Source organism: Streptopelia decaocto (genome assembly GCF_964273445.1).
Source record: "Streptopelia decaocto genome assembly, chromosome: 3".
Lineage (NCBI taxonomy): Eukaryota > Metazoa > Chordata > Aves > Columbiformes > Columbidae > Streptopelia > Streptopelia decaocto.
The window spans coordinates 72,485,344-72,499,983 of record NC_138656.1 but is presented as its reverse complement, the minus strand read 5'-3'; the positions used below and the strand labels follow the sequence as shown (position 1 = coordinate 72,499,983).

General features: G+C 35.3%; 1 protein-coding gene across 1 annotated transcript in view; it reads left to right on the top strand.

The window, feature by feature from the left end:
- Positions 1-14,640, top strand: part of SLC16A10 (solute carrier family 16 member 10) — a 70,915-nt gene that overhangs the window by 36,751 nt on the left and 19,524 nt on the right. Inside the window, exons 2-3 of the mRNA XM_082050106.1 lie at positions 2,735-2,879; positions 5,996-6,434. Of these exons, the coding sequence (XP_081906232.1) occupies positions 2,735-2,879; positions 5,996-6,434 (584 nt within the window). The remainder of the gene's footprint in view (positions 1-2,734; positions 2,880-5,995; positions 6,435-14,640) is intronic.

Here is a 14,640-nt window from a genome sequence, read left to right as displayed (position 1 = left end):
TATGTTATTAGCTCTGTAAGACATTAAAAAGTACTGTAAACTATTTGGTTACACTGAGAATGCTACTTGAATCCCAGCCTGTGCTAAGTGGAAATTACAACTGTTGGACTCTGAATTTGTGGCTCTGAAGTAATTTAGTCCTACTTGATGCAAGCTACTTAAACTCTGTTTCAGTTGTCCAGTTTCTTTACCTGTTTGTGGGTGGGATGCCTGTACCTGCCCATGTGAGACTGGATTCGCATAACCAGTGATGTCTGGTGGGCTTGTCTAGTGCCACAGTTGCCTTTGTCTTCTCATACTGAGGCAGGAAGGCTGGCGGGAGGTTCAACCATTCCTTGATACTGTCATACCACTATGAATCTGATGACAATGAGTCTTGTAATCCCCACTTCTCAACTTCAAGCTGTGTTTTCTTTTGGCCTTGCAGATATACCAGGTGCCACGTGTACTCTATGATTCTTGGTGCTGCCCTGCAAGTCATAAAGTGCTGAGGACTGGTGGTGGTGGACCTACCATTGATTTGGGGGGGTGACAAGAAGCCATGGATGTTCTACCTCCTAGTGTTTGCAGTATTATTTGGATAGCAGAACTGCAGGGGATCTATATAGCTCACTCTGGGAAAGACAAAATCATAAAATAATTTAGGTTGTAAAAGACCTTTAAGATGGTCAAGTCCAACCATTAACAGTATTTGAGGTGTGGTCTCACCAGTGCCAAGTACAAGTGGACATTTACTTCCCTAGTCCTGTTGGCCACACTGTTCCTGAGACAAGCCAGGATGCTGTTGGCTTTTTTGGCTCATGTTCAGGTGGCTGTCAACCAGTACTCTAAGTAAAAAGATGAAGACTCTTGTAGAAGTTGGACTTCTTAGAAGCTTTGCAGCTGGTTGGTCTCCAGGCTGCGTTAGAATATTTACTCCTTCTGACTTCTGCTTGCAAATGGTAGTTGATACAACATTATCTTGCAATATCAGGAGCTGCCTGGGCTGTAACATGGACAGATCTCTAAGTCATCTCTTGCCACACCCAAGATGTGTTTGAGCCTTCCTTGACTGCAGAGGAAGAGAAAGGACAGACCTTTCATAAATTTGGTCTTTGTCTTTCAGTCAGTGACACAGAGGCCTTGTTCTTCCTAACCCTTCCTGCTCTCTCTTCATACAGCTGTGTTTCTGCTGCAGAGGTGCAAGTCTGGCAGGGCTGTCTTCACTGGGTTACTCATACCCAAGAAATGCAGCAAATACCCATGAAAGTACCTCACTCTTCTTCAGATTGTGCCTTGAAACTCCATTATATTTATCACATGTTCAAAAAAACCCAATAATATCCCCCCTCACCCTAAACAGTTAGGTCATGGTTTATTGTTTGTCCTAAAATAGACTTTATTTCTTGTAGTCTTGCATCTGTTTTTCCTCTAACCGTCTGTTCTCTTTTGTCTTTCATTTATATTGTAAACTCTTCGAAAAAAATTTTTTTTTTGCTTGTTTGTTTTGCTCTGTTTTCTTTAGTGCCTGGCACAATGAGTATTTACCAATGGACAGAGCTCACTGGAGCTTTAAGAACACTACTTCTAAGTCTTGGTATCGATATACTTGCAAATATTCTTCATTATGTCTCTTGGTTATGTTTTTTCAGATAAATTTAATTTCCCTTGTCACTGAATCACAGTTATTTAATATAACTGTCTTTAGGAAAGATATTGTAAATAAAATTAAGATTTAAACCCATTCCATATTGAAAGAGTTCTTTCTTCTTCCATAAAATTAAAAAAAGCTGAAATATTTTTTCTAATGCATCTTGCCTTAGCAGCTTTTTCCACTACCTGTTTAGACATTTTTTTTCCAAACAGATGGAGGCATTTACTCACCTGAATATATTTGTTTTAACTGTTGTTATGGCAGCTTGGTTTACCTCTATGCCCTGGGAGAACTCAGTGTAACATCAGTATCTCATATTTGGAAGAATGTTTTCTTGCTCTTGTCTAATCAATGTGGTTCTGAACCCCTGTACAAAGTGAAGCAGAAAGTTGACTTTTAATTGTAAATCAAATTCTCTTCTAAGTTGTTTGAAGATATTTTTGGTACACTTGGAATAAAACCCACACTTCTGGCTGAAACTTCAGTGTACTCACCTGAACTGAATCTTAATGCTCTAAAGACTCATTTATAAACAAAGTAGAGTTTGAACCATGTCTGTAAAGCTGGAGTACTATCAGATGTAGTCACATTTTCCCATTGTATATGGAAATGGTTGTACTGGCTCAAGTTCTTTTAGTTTTAAAATAAAATTGCTGGTTTACTCATTAATGTTGGGTATGATCTAGATCTATGTAGTTAAAATTTGTTATTTTTTAAATCAATCCTAACTGTTTAAAGTCTAGTATTAAATCAAGTGAAATGTGATATCTTTAGTGGACTAGTCATCAGTTTGAATATTAGGTTACTTGCTGCAGGAATACTTGTGTGTTGTTTTTTTGTTTGTTTTAAAGAAAAAGTAATAACTTCAGTAGCTATTTGCATTCCTTGGGCTGATGAAGTTTAAATTAGTTGATTCTGTAATTTTGTAAGGCTTTTAATTTTTACCATGTTAGGTAATATATTTTAATGTATTTAAACATTTTAAAAATAGTTACCCAGTTGTTTCAATTTAGTGGTTTTTTTTTACTGTTCTAAAAAAAATACTATCTGAAAGCTGAAATCTCTTGGTTTTCTAAAATGCTGTCTTTTTCTATTCTGCAGCATGGGTGACCTCTCTTTCTATGGGAATGGTCTTCTTCTGTTCTCCAATAGTCAGCATATTCACAGACCTGTTAGGTTGTCGAAAAGTAGCTGTTATTGGAGCTGCAGTAGGATTTATTGGACTCCTTTCAAGTTCTTTTGTCAGGTAAAAAAAAATTTCTTTGCATTCAAAGTACTTTATAAATTTTACATGGTCCCATCAACAGAATACGAAGGGATAAGCAGTGCTGTTTTCTATTATCTGTTACAGTAGAAACCTTGTTTTATTTGTTTTCATTTTTTCTTTCAAACTATGGCTTTTGGAAACTCCAAGTGATATTTTCAACTTCAAAAGTAATTTTAAAATTATGCGTAACAGCACTCCCTGTTCAACTGGAGTCACTATGTATAAATGTATGAACAAGACTAATGCTATAAGATCAGCAGCATTGTCCTGGATAAGCTGTTTGTGTGTGGGTTTTTTTTGATACATGCTGTTTTAGCAAGTACACAAACATTTTTTTTTCCTGTGTCCTCTCATCGTCTCTTATTTTCTTTTAAAATACTGTTTAAATGTTGATAAATATGCAGTAGGACTTCCAGGAAGGTGTTAATATTTCAGTCAAATTTGATGTTTACTTCTGTTCTTAGTGGTCCAATTACCAGACACCAAGACAGTGAAACCCTTGGTATAATGACATATACTTAGGGTTTATTTGCTTTATTAAGAAAAAAAATTTGTTTGAATTGTTGATCTGACAATCAAAAGCAATATTCAAAAGAGTTCCCTACATAAATGAAAATGTATCTATACAGAGAGGCTTGTGAAAGTGTTTTCTGTGCCAGTGCTCTGAACTAGACAGGTGTGAGCTGGATGGATGAATATCCATGCTGTGTGGCACTATGCCCAAGTTAATGTGTCTAGTTGGGCATATGTCCCCTAATTTGAAAACATATCCACAAATTTACAGGAATAGAAGACAAATAGTTCTGTCCTAGGTACTGATACTAGTGTTTGTTTATTCTTGGATTAACTTATATTTATGGGGAAAAAAAAGCTTTGTTTTTTTGTTACTTGAGCAAGTTTCTGATCTTTATTTCTTGGTTAATCCAAGTAGAAGTGTTTTGCTTAACTAAGTTTATTAAAGCAAACAAAGAAAACCAAAATAATAACAAAACACTTCCTAGATATGTTTTAAGAGGCTTGTTACCATGTGTGAAGTAAAAACTAAAAGAATGCATCTTGGGGGGGAAGTCTTTCTTCCTTTTTGCTCTCCAATAGTGTGTTAAGTGATGAATACTAAAACAGTCTCATTATTATAAATTAAACATATTGATAAAGGAAAGCTGATTTCTTCCTTTGAACAAAATGCTGTTGTCTGTGTTTCCCTGATATCCAGTGGAGCAAGGGCACAGAAGAGGCATGCAAAAGTAGTTTTTTGTAAAGGTCTTAGAAATATTTAAACTTATTCTGTTTTAGAATTTGAGGAGTACATTGAGAGGAGAGGTAAATTCTTGTTAGAGCACATGCTACATAAATGTGCATTCTTAGTGTTTCATTGTTACTTACATTAACATGATATATGCCTATGATGATATCAGTTAATTGAGTATAGTTCAGATATAGAAGTCAGTGTTCTAAAAGTAAAATACAGGAGATAAATGTAAATATTATTTACTGCTTTTATTACATACTGACAAAATAAGTTTTATCTCTTAGGAAGCTGACATGTAAGAGTATTTGTAATGCAGGAAAATATTTTACTATGTCATGCTGCAAACTCACCTGTGACTCTACAGGTGAAAGCAGAAGTTTTCTGTCCTTACTGTATTATGCTCTTCCTCTCATTTTATAGCTTGTTTTCATTTTTCTTGGGTATTTTCCACTAAAGGTAAACAGTCTTTTGCCTTTTTGTTGTTTCTGCTGACAGTTTTAGAAATTGGTAGTTTAATGTAGAAAGCAAAAATATTATGTTAAACAAATAGGGTTTTTTCCACAATGATACACAAAACTAGAGTTCCTGGTGTCAGACCTTTGTTAGTCAAATACTATTTTATAAGAATTTCTGTAATTGCATGGGAAGCTTGCAGCATGTATTTTGGTATGAAGGGATACTGACAAGTAACATCCTATGATGAGAAACACTACACAAAACAGTCATACTTCTTTTAAAAAAATTAATATATTGGCTAACAGGTTAAATAGTTTTCTATAACTGATTTAAAAGTGTTAGCTCATAGAAAAGAGCCAATGGTTCATTGAAAACATAGTACTTAAAATCATCATGTGCCACTTCAGAAATCTTGTATAAAAATATTTCTCACACATTGCCTCCTTCATCTATATGTTAGTGTCCTTTGATTTATTAATACTATAACAGTAATTTAATTAATTACACTAACACTGTTACTTCATACTGTCAAGATGACTTGCACAAGTACCTTTTAATATCACATGTCTGATATAATATAATGGCTCTGCTTCATTTCAGTTGTATAGTAGGTGGTAATGTTGGAGAACCTTGTGATGAAGTTCCTCCTTTATATGAGCTGAAATGTTTCATTTATAATTTTTTTCCCTATTTCTTAACATATCCAATATCAGGATCAAAACACTGAATTAGAATATTTAATATAAAGCAGATTATTTGTCTATAAGACCAAATACCTAGAAAGTCTATCATTTGCTAGTAATTTATTATATTGCCAAAACCTGCCAGTTTGTTTTATTTTTTATTATTAATAATGTTTACTACTTTTGCTATTATTTCAATAATAAGCTACGTAAATACTTGATTCTCCAGGGTTCTTGAGTAATGTTAATTATTACATTTGAAATGATAGAACAGTGAAGAAAAGTGTAACAACATAATTCTCTTTGGAAAAGGAATAAGAAAAACAAAAATCAAACAAACAACACAAACCCCAAAACAACAAAAACACAAAAACTACCCAGCAATGGTTGAACTTCTATTTGGCTAATATGATTTTTATATACTTGGCTAATAATGATTTAAAAAATTTCGTCAGCCTGTTTGGTGCAATTATACTTAAATATGACTTTGCTTTTTTTACCTGTTCATTGAATTCCATGAAATCTTCAGTGGAAGAAAATAGAGTAATTGCTGAATTAAGCTGACGCAGTATATTTCAACTATAAGTAGACATAAACTCTTAACTCACTTCTGTAAAAGTCAATTAATTGTAAAACTGGCTTGTATATGGTAAGTGAATGTGACCATAGTATTGTGCAAAACACCTTTTTTTTTTTTTTTGATACAGCACCATTGAACCTCTATATTTCACCTACGGAATCTTATTTGCCTGTGGCTGCTCGTTTGCGTACCAGCCATCCTTGGTCATTCTCGGGCACTATTTCAAGAAGCGCCTTGGACTGGTGAATGGCATCGTCACGGCCGGCAGCAGCTTGTTCACTGTCTCGTTGCCTTTCCTCTTGAGAGTTTTGCTGGATTCTGTTGCCCTGTTCAACACCTTGCGGGTCCTCTGCATCCTTATGTTTGTTCTGTTCCTGGCTGGCTTTACATACAAACCCCTTGTTTCCGATGCCAAAGACAAGGAGGGAGGAAAAAAGAGAATGTTCAGATTCCCTTCTGAAAAAAAGATTTGCAATTTCTCTGTTTTCAAAGTTCTCAGTTACCGAATCTGGGCTTTTGGGATCCCAGCTGCACTTTTTGGATACTTTGTGCCTTATGTTCACTTGGTAAGTGCACGTTTCTTCCTACATGTGATATATTTAAAACTACAGCTGTTTCCCTTCGTAATGGATAAAGAAAACAATGGGTGATAGGAAGTAATATTTAAAGTGCAGGTTGTACTGGGGAGAAACATGAAAAGAATTTTGGTGTTGTCTGTGATTAAAAGAGATTCCAGGGCTCTAATCAGAACTACTAGTTCAGCCAGTTAAAATGTTAGTTCTTTGTACTCAATCTATGGTTTAAAATGCTTTAACCATAAAAAGAGGCATTTGAGAAGTATTTGATACTATTCCAAAGAGAAGTCTTTATTTTGGTACTCAACTGCATACATTGCCAATGTTACCTCTGCGTTTCAGAGGAACAATGAAAGGAGTAAATAACAGAAAACAACTAAAACTTCTCATTTTTGTTCCTTAAAATTGAGGTGTGTTTGCCAAAATGTGCATATATGCACACAAAATGAGTGTATTTTATTGACCATTTTCAAGGTTTATTAAAAGCCAAGCACGTGGATTTTTATCAAACTTTAGCTTTGTAGTTTACCATTATAGCACTAATTTAACTGATAACTGGTGCTTCTGGCTGTCAGTTCAGCTGGTTTTATTGCTGTCTACAGTAACTGACAGAGCTTTATCTTCTGATGATGGGGAAGCTGTCAGTCGGCAATGTCTTATACATGCACTAAGTTAATTTGTTTCCCTAGCTGATTTTTTTCTATAGTACACTGTTAATCTAAGAATTTTGATGCAACTGCATTCCATGAAATGTATCTGGCTGGTAATTATTGCATGACTTAAATGGTGAGTTATTGTTGAACAGCTTCCTGGTGGTTCTGTCTAAACTGAAGTGGTGCAAATAAAAAGGCTTAATAGGGAAAGGGAGGAAAAAACCCCACAGCCTGCAATGGGATGCTCTATTTAGACCATTACTCATCTTCATATTCAAGAGTATTTGATAAAGAGCATGGAGTAGTACAACTAGTACCCACTATGAAAACAGAAGGATCATATTAATGTTTATTATTCATCCATGATAGAACAGTAAGATTAATGATAATAAATGTCTCAAATTTTGTCAGTCTTCAACTCCTTAAAAGCCCATGGGTTTCTATGCAATATAGCAAGTGGTGTCACTACTTTCTGGCAATGAATTGGTTATGCTACTGGCTCTGCATCAGATATTTATTTTAAAAATTACCTTAGGATGAGGGCTGGTTTGTTTCTGGGCAGCTGTAAACTGACTTTTATTCATGGCTAGTTTTTGTTACTTAGTTTTTAATCATGTAGATCTTGAAGACTACTGTTGTATGGCTAGGCAATTGGGACAGCTTATGCTATTTTCCCCCTAAGTTTTGTAGAGGTGTTTTGAAATAAAACAGTGTTCAGAGGAGTAGAAGTCTTACAGAGAAGAAGCTGTTGGATAGGTAGTAAATGATAACACTTTCAGAGAATTGAAGAACAATGCTATATATAAGCAATCAGTTAGAACCTCTAAAATACATTTATGTAACAAAAAGCTTGTAATTTTTTACCAAGATGCTTGTACAAATGCTTCATGTTTGTAGACTGGACCAAAGCTGCTGGCTGATGTGTACAGGACAAAATGTGTTGTATCTCTCTTTATATTATATAGTTTTTCTTTTTATAGTGTCATTCCCATTGAGTGCTTTTGTTTCTCACAGAGCACAGATTCTGGTTGGGAAATATAGCTACAGTACATGAAAATGACTTGATCAAGGCTGTTCCTAATATAATGTTTGATAACACTATAAAACTATTCCAAAGTACAGTTAAAATCTAATTTTTAAGATTACCTCAAAATTATAGTACAAGATTTAAATTACAGAATCTCTTTTTGTTCAGAGATCTATAGGAACCATGAAGCTTAACTACATATTTATAACAAAATCTTTAGTGTTAGTCAGTTTGCTTTTTATGCCACATTTGAGAGGGGAAAATTCACCAGCTCTTAGGAAATCTTCTAACTGATAATTTTTATTATTAAAACCCACAAGTTTTTTTTAATTTACTGATCTTTAAATACTCAATTTTATTGTATAATTCTCTGGTCCTTCTGTAAACCAGAGAGGAAGATATCTGTAAAAAGATGTGTAGTAAGTTCCCACTACTTTAAAATAAAATAATTCTAAAGAGAAGCTCAGCTTTCATTCTTGGCTTTACAGATAGCATTATTAAATGAAAAAATAGCTTGATTTTTTTGTTTGTTTTGTTAATTTTTTAAAACATCTGATTATTTGATTTGGATTTCTATCTGAAATTTAATTTCAGTACTTTTCAATATACACAAAGAATCCATGAAGGATTGGGGTACTGTTTTATTATGTACCCAGGACTCTTAACCATACTTTGAAATATTTAAAGCCTAAACCAGACGTTGATCAGTGAGTATGACAGAAATGGCAATAAACAGTATGAATTAGAATAAAATTTCATGTGTTTATTTAGACTGGTTAAGAAACTATGTGGGTACCATCAGTGTCACATTTGTTTGCTTACATATACAGTCCATTAAGTACTATGTAAATGCTCACTAATCTTTCAGAAATCTGGATATATGAATAGTTTAATAAAATCTCCAGTTTCACTGAGGCTGAAAGGGAAAATTAAAACTTGAATTTCATAAATAGTATTTCTACTTCCAGAATGTATAAGATTTTTCTAACCCTCCATCTTGGATAAGTGATCAGGATGAAAAGAATTTAATACCCACAGGTCATGTATTCAGGATTATTTTAATTATTTTTTATGGGGTTACTAAGGATGGATGTATCCTCAGTAGCAGAAATATTTTTGTGACAGAAAGCAGCAGTTTGAGTTGCTGGATTGGAGGATGCAGTTGTAGACTAATAAACCTGCTGCTTGGGGCTTAAAGAACAAAGTGTTCTCACAACAAAACCCACTATTTCTGTAATTATTTCTCCATAAATCCGAAGTCATTCAAGAATTTAGATCTGCTCTTAGAACTAAGCAAACTCTCATCCCTCTAACTCAAATTTAATTTCAAAAAGAGGGAAAAATATTTTTAATTGAAAGAGGTGTATGTTTTTATGAAAGCGTAAGTGAAGAACTACAGCAGAATGTTGGTGGGCAATAATGTGTGCTGGGGGGACTATTTAAAACTCTAGAAAGTCTCTGTGGATCTGTATTGAGAAAGTGATCAGTGTTAACAAAGGAACAACGTGGGTTCTGCCCTTCAACACAGATACTTCAACTCCAGTAGATAGCTCTTGATTTTTTTTTATCCTGGTTTTGTCTGCTTTTGATAAACCCCCACATTTTTATGTACTTCCAGAAGTACATAAAAGTATGTAATTCCAGATAAGTCAAGGCTATCAGAAAAAAATAACTCTTTGCTGGTACATCTACCCAACCAGAGATTGTTTTCCTCAGCTTTTGAAAAAGAAAATTACTGTTGTTTACTGCATTTTTTAAATTGTAGCAATACTGGAAAAGAGATATAATACTTGGACAAGTGACAGCTCTCATGATGCTGAAACTCTTGGAATTTTCCCACTGTCAGGGATGGTCGACAATAGCCAGACTGCTACAAAGGGATGCTGGTTGCAAGTGCCCTAAGAAAACCCACCTATTTATACATGGAGCCTCATGCCCACAACTCACCCTTGGCCCTCGGACCTGGTTCCTGTACTGAGCAAGTCCCATTTTTCCCACCTGGAAAGGCAGCTTCTGCTGTGGTGTTGGGCGCTCTTGACTGTGTGCTGGAACACAGAGGCACCTGTGTTTGTCTGGTTTTCTGGAGCATATTGGAAAGGAGGATGCATGTTATGAAACTTGGAGTAAGAAGAAAGAAATAAAAGATTCTTTTGGGCTTTGGAATAGTAGAATTAGCCAGGTCTTTGCAGTTTTAACCAGATGCTGTGTATTTGCCAGATAGAGTAAAAGCTGTTGAAAATTTAACAAATAAACAAGTAAATTATATGGCATGCTATATAGGATTCATGCCAAGGAGCTGGCAAGAATTACCAGTCCATGACTGGTAGATATCAGCTGCATATGAAATAGGCATCATATTCCTTTTGGATCTTACAGGGGAGAACCAAAAAGGGAGAGCTTTTTTTTTTTTTTTTAGTCCAGTTTAATTGGTCTCAAATTCCATTGGTAGGTGTTCTGTTCCATGTGGTTTTGAGGAACTGAGTTGGGAGAGATACTGCAAGTAGGTTTTGACTTAATTTTATTATACTTATTGAATAGCAAACTGATAATTCATAGGATTACTAAATTGAACAATGGTTGTACCTCTTGGTTTTAAATCCAGTCTAAACTGTAGCGATTGAGTTGTGTTTTTTTTTTCTTTTGATGTCTTTCTGAAATAGGCAAATAGCCAAAAAAAACCCCCACACTAGTTTAGTCCATTCAGGTTTAAGTTATGAATCCATGACAGAAATTTGTCAGATTAAGGCAAAAGCAGTCTTTCCAAGTTTTTAATAAGGACTGCCTCACAAGGAAATCATTCTCAACCTTGTCTCTGCACCATTTCTTATCCTGTGCTTGTTCTGCTAATAAGCAGAACTTCTGGATTTCAGGAATCACAGCCTAATGTTCAGTGTTTAGTGCTGTTCTCTCTTACCTTTTTAAAAAAGTATGTACTTCATCAGACCTAACAAGCTCATAAGAATTAAAGTATGTACTGCATCAGGATCATACATCTTTAATTCTTACGAGCTTGTTAGGTCAATTCTGTTAAGATTTGATACAAGGTCACATGTTAGGTAGTTTAAAAGATGTGCTGTTGCTTTTTGTGCTTTATTTAGGAGGGTGAAAAGAAATACTACTTTACATGGATGTTGTCACTGTTTAGGCTTTTCTAAGCAGTGACTAAGGTCACTAATGAGGTTCAGTATGAGTTTAGGACTATAATAATTATGACACACTTACAAAAAAGTGGCCCAGTATTGTGTTGTATTTTGATGCAGCAACATTCAGCCACTCTGAGGAATACCATTAGGACTGAAAATATTATCTTAACACTTTCTGTGCAATGTTTCAGTCCCATAGTAATTTATATTTGGATATTTACAGTATCTCCATTAACTGAGTTTCAAGCAAAGACATTGTTTGTTTTAGCAGTTACTTTTACTAAATGCTATTGCTTATGATAGGTCCTGTCTTATTTATAGTGTTTGACATCTTGCAGTATGAAAAACTGAACTGAACAACTGAATAGTTGAACAAAATGGTGAAAATATTTACTACATATTTTACTTTTAAAGAAGCAACTGGATGGTAGACATAGAGATAAAAACATGTATTGATAAATTTACTTTTCTAAGTCTACTTTTTTAAAGAAAACACTTTTAAAGAATGGCTAAATCTATTTGAAAATTAGGCTTATTTTTTAAATATAGGTAAGGCTTGTGTACAAAGTTACTCTTTAATTGATAAGCAGTGTGGAAGTTACCGTAACATTGAGTGTACTCTCAAATCTTCAGAATAGCTCAGGAAAAAATAGATTTCACTATTTCTCACTGTACTTTGCCTATTTCTTAATTTACTGTGTAAATCTGATGTTTCCTTTTGATGCTTATCCATGTTCATATTCCAGGATGGATATGCATTTGCATATGTAGAGGTTTTTGGTTAGCAGTAGGTATGTGGAGTGCATATGTTCTCTGTCTGTGTGCCTTGTGTTTAAGATAGGAAAAAATGGTGTGTGCCTGGCTGCTTTTTCCCAACAACTTCTTTGGGAGAATCTGTCTTGAGGGACAGACTTAAATACTGGTTTTATTCTCCTCCATAGATAAATACTGAAGATTCAGTGTCTCATTGCTTCTCTGAATCTGCATGTACCAGGAATAGCTTCAGCGGGACCTCCAAGGAGCAGGGAAGTGAGACTTCAGACTTGATGCTTGGAAAAAAAATAGGTAGATACTGCCTCAGGTTCTAAAAACTGCCACTGAGAAACAGAGCATCACCTGGGCCTCAGCTCTAAGATTTTCATCAATGGTATTGGAGAAGAAAATGCGTCTCACAATGAAAAGTAGAGAGGCTTCCAGGCATTTGGCCAGGTAAAAAGGTATTCCAAAAAGAAACAGCAGCCACAGGACCATTGTTGGGTACAGACTCAGGCTCTGATAGCATTTTACTTGAGTGAAATTTGCTGGCTCTGCTGGTAAACTGCATTTTCAGATTCTTGGGAAAACTTTGTAACAGAAGTGAAGGTTTAGCCCCTAAAGAAGCCTGGCTGTCAGCAGTGGACACTCAGTAGCGGTTTTTTCACTGAGAAATAATATACCCCAGTGAATATGTCCTCTGAAGTGCTGTGCTTTTGCTGAATGAAAACCAGGAATACATTGTTTGGAAGAATTTGTAGGGGTTTCTTGCTCTCTGCACTATTACATGTTGTGTGAAGGAAATTGGTTTAGCTGCCTCCTCTTTTTATAGACTTTGGGAAGGGCTGGGAAGAAGTACCAGTGTATTCTTACCAGGCCAGTAGTTCCAATGGTATTTTTTACAATAGGAAGTTTCCTGGGAAATAGAAAATTACTCACTTTTATCCCCCAAAAAAGAGGAGGTTTGGGGAAAGCTCTTCATCTGTAAACTGAAGTTAAGATCCAGTCTCTCAATTACATTTGCTTTAACTTTGTGACTTTTTCATTGCATTACTACATTTTTCAAGTTCCTTAGCTTGTGTTATGTTAACTTTTATGTCAAAACCATTGACAATACCAGAGCCGTTGTCATTTGAATTATTGAGAGTTTTGAGGATTTTAACTAAGGTCTTTGAGGTAGCTGATTAATATAGATCTTCTCTACAGAAAGTATTTAGTAGTGAAATATTTTGAAACTTGATCAAAGAGCTCAATAGTGTTTTTAAACCCTTTGAAGTCAAACCTTTTCCCTTGGCATAATGAGGGTTATAGTGGTCTATTTGGTTTCCACACTTGTAAGGGCATACCAGTGAATTCTGGAGTCTGTTCAGGTTAGCAGAATAAAACACAACAGTGAAAATGTACATGTGCTGCATGCCAGGCTACATCTGTCATCACATTGGCTGTTGAAGGTGGGCCTGTTCCATAGGGAGGTATTTTTTAATATATACACTTCTGCCTTCTTGAAATTCTACAAGAATCTAGTAAGTGGCTGTGAGGGACCTCCTTTTGACATCCAGGGCAACTGTTTCACTGAGGGAAACTCACTGGTTTTAGTGTCAGATACAGTGCTCTCAAAACGTAAACTGTCTTTCAGAACTACTGAATTTGTTCTCCAGACAATCTCTGGGCTTAAAGATAGCTATTGGCAATACTGCAATTCTATTTTCTGTTACTGGAGAGAAAAGTCATGGTCCCTCTGCAGTATAGGGAAGCTTTAAAGCAATGTATTTCAGATGTATCTCATCAGAATAGATGATGGGCACTTAAAAGCTAAATCATTTATGCAGTCTGCTTCTCAGATGAAAGCTTAAACTGTGTCCAGAATCGTCACCATCTTAACAAGTCATACATTTTTATTCCTAGGAGGGGCATGGAGGTGGAATCTCTGTAAGGCACTTTGTTAGTCATAAGAACTCTTAAATGCATATAAACGAACTAATTTTCTAGGCTGCATCACAAAATCGGTTCAGGTAAATATTAGTATGTCCTCTGTGTGGTGTAGTTTGTTTCCAGATCTTCCGTGTTTGTTACTTGAAAGTTGTTTGGTCTAGTGCTATGCCCACATAATCTGTCATTGGACAAAAAGATAGTGCTGTCTAGTTGCCTATACTTCCTATCTTTTTCTGGAATGTCCATTTTGTTCTGGTTCTTTAGATAAAAGTATTTTTTTCTTCACTTTAGTAACAACATAGTGAACAGGAGACTGGCTGATATGATGCAGATTTTTGTTGCCAGATTTGATTGTCCCTCTGCCCTCTAGTGTAAGATCCTTGCCTTAAAGTGATTTAACTATTCTACAACTGTTGTCACCTTGAACTACCCTCTTAAATTGGACCAAGATGATCTGTCCTTCAGCTCTGTTTTTAATCAGCCAGCTCTTTTGACTTGTCTCTACCCATTCCTCCATCGGTGATGTGCCTTGTTTTTCTTAATAAGAGATCAGATTCTGTTGTGCAAATTCAGTGTTTGAACCTTCAGCCACTAGAATATGTGCCAATAAAAACTGTCTTCCTGTACAATCAACTTGGAGAAATGAAAAGCCAAGCTCTCATGAGATCCTCTGTACCCACAGGTTTTCT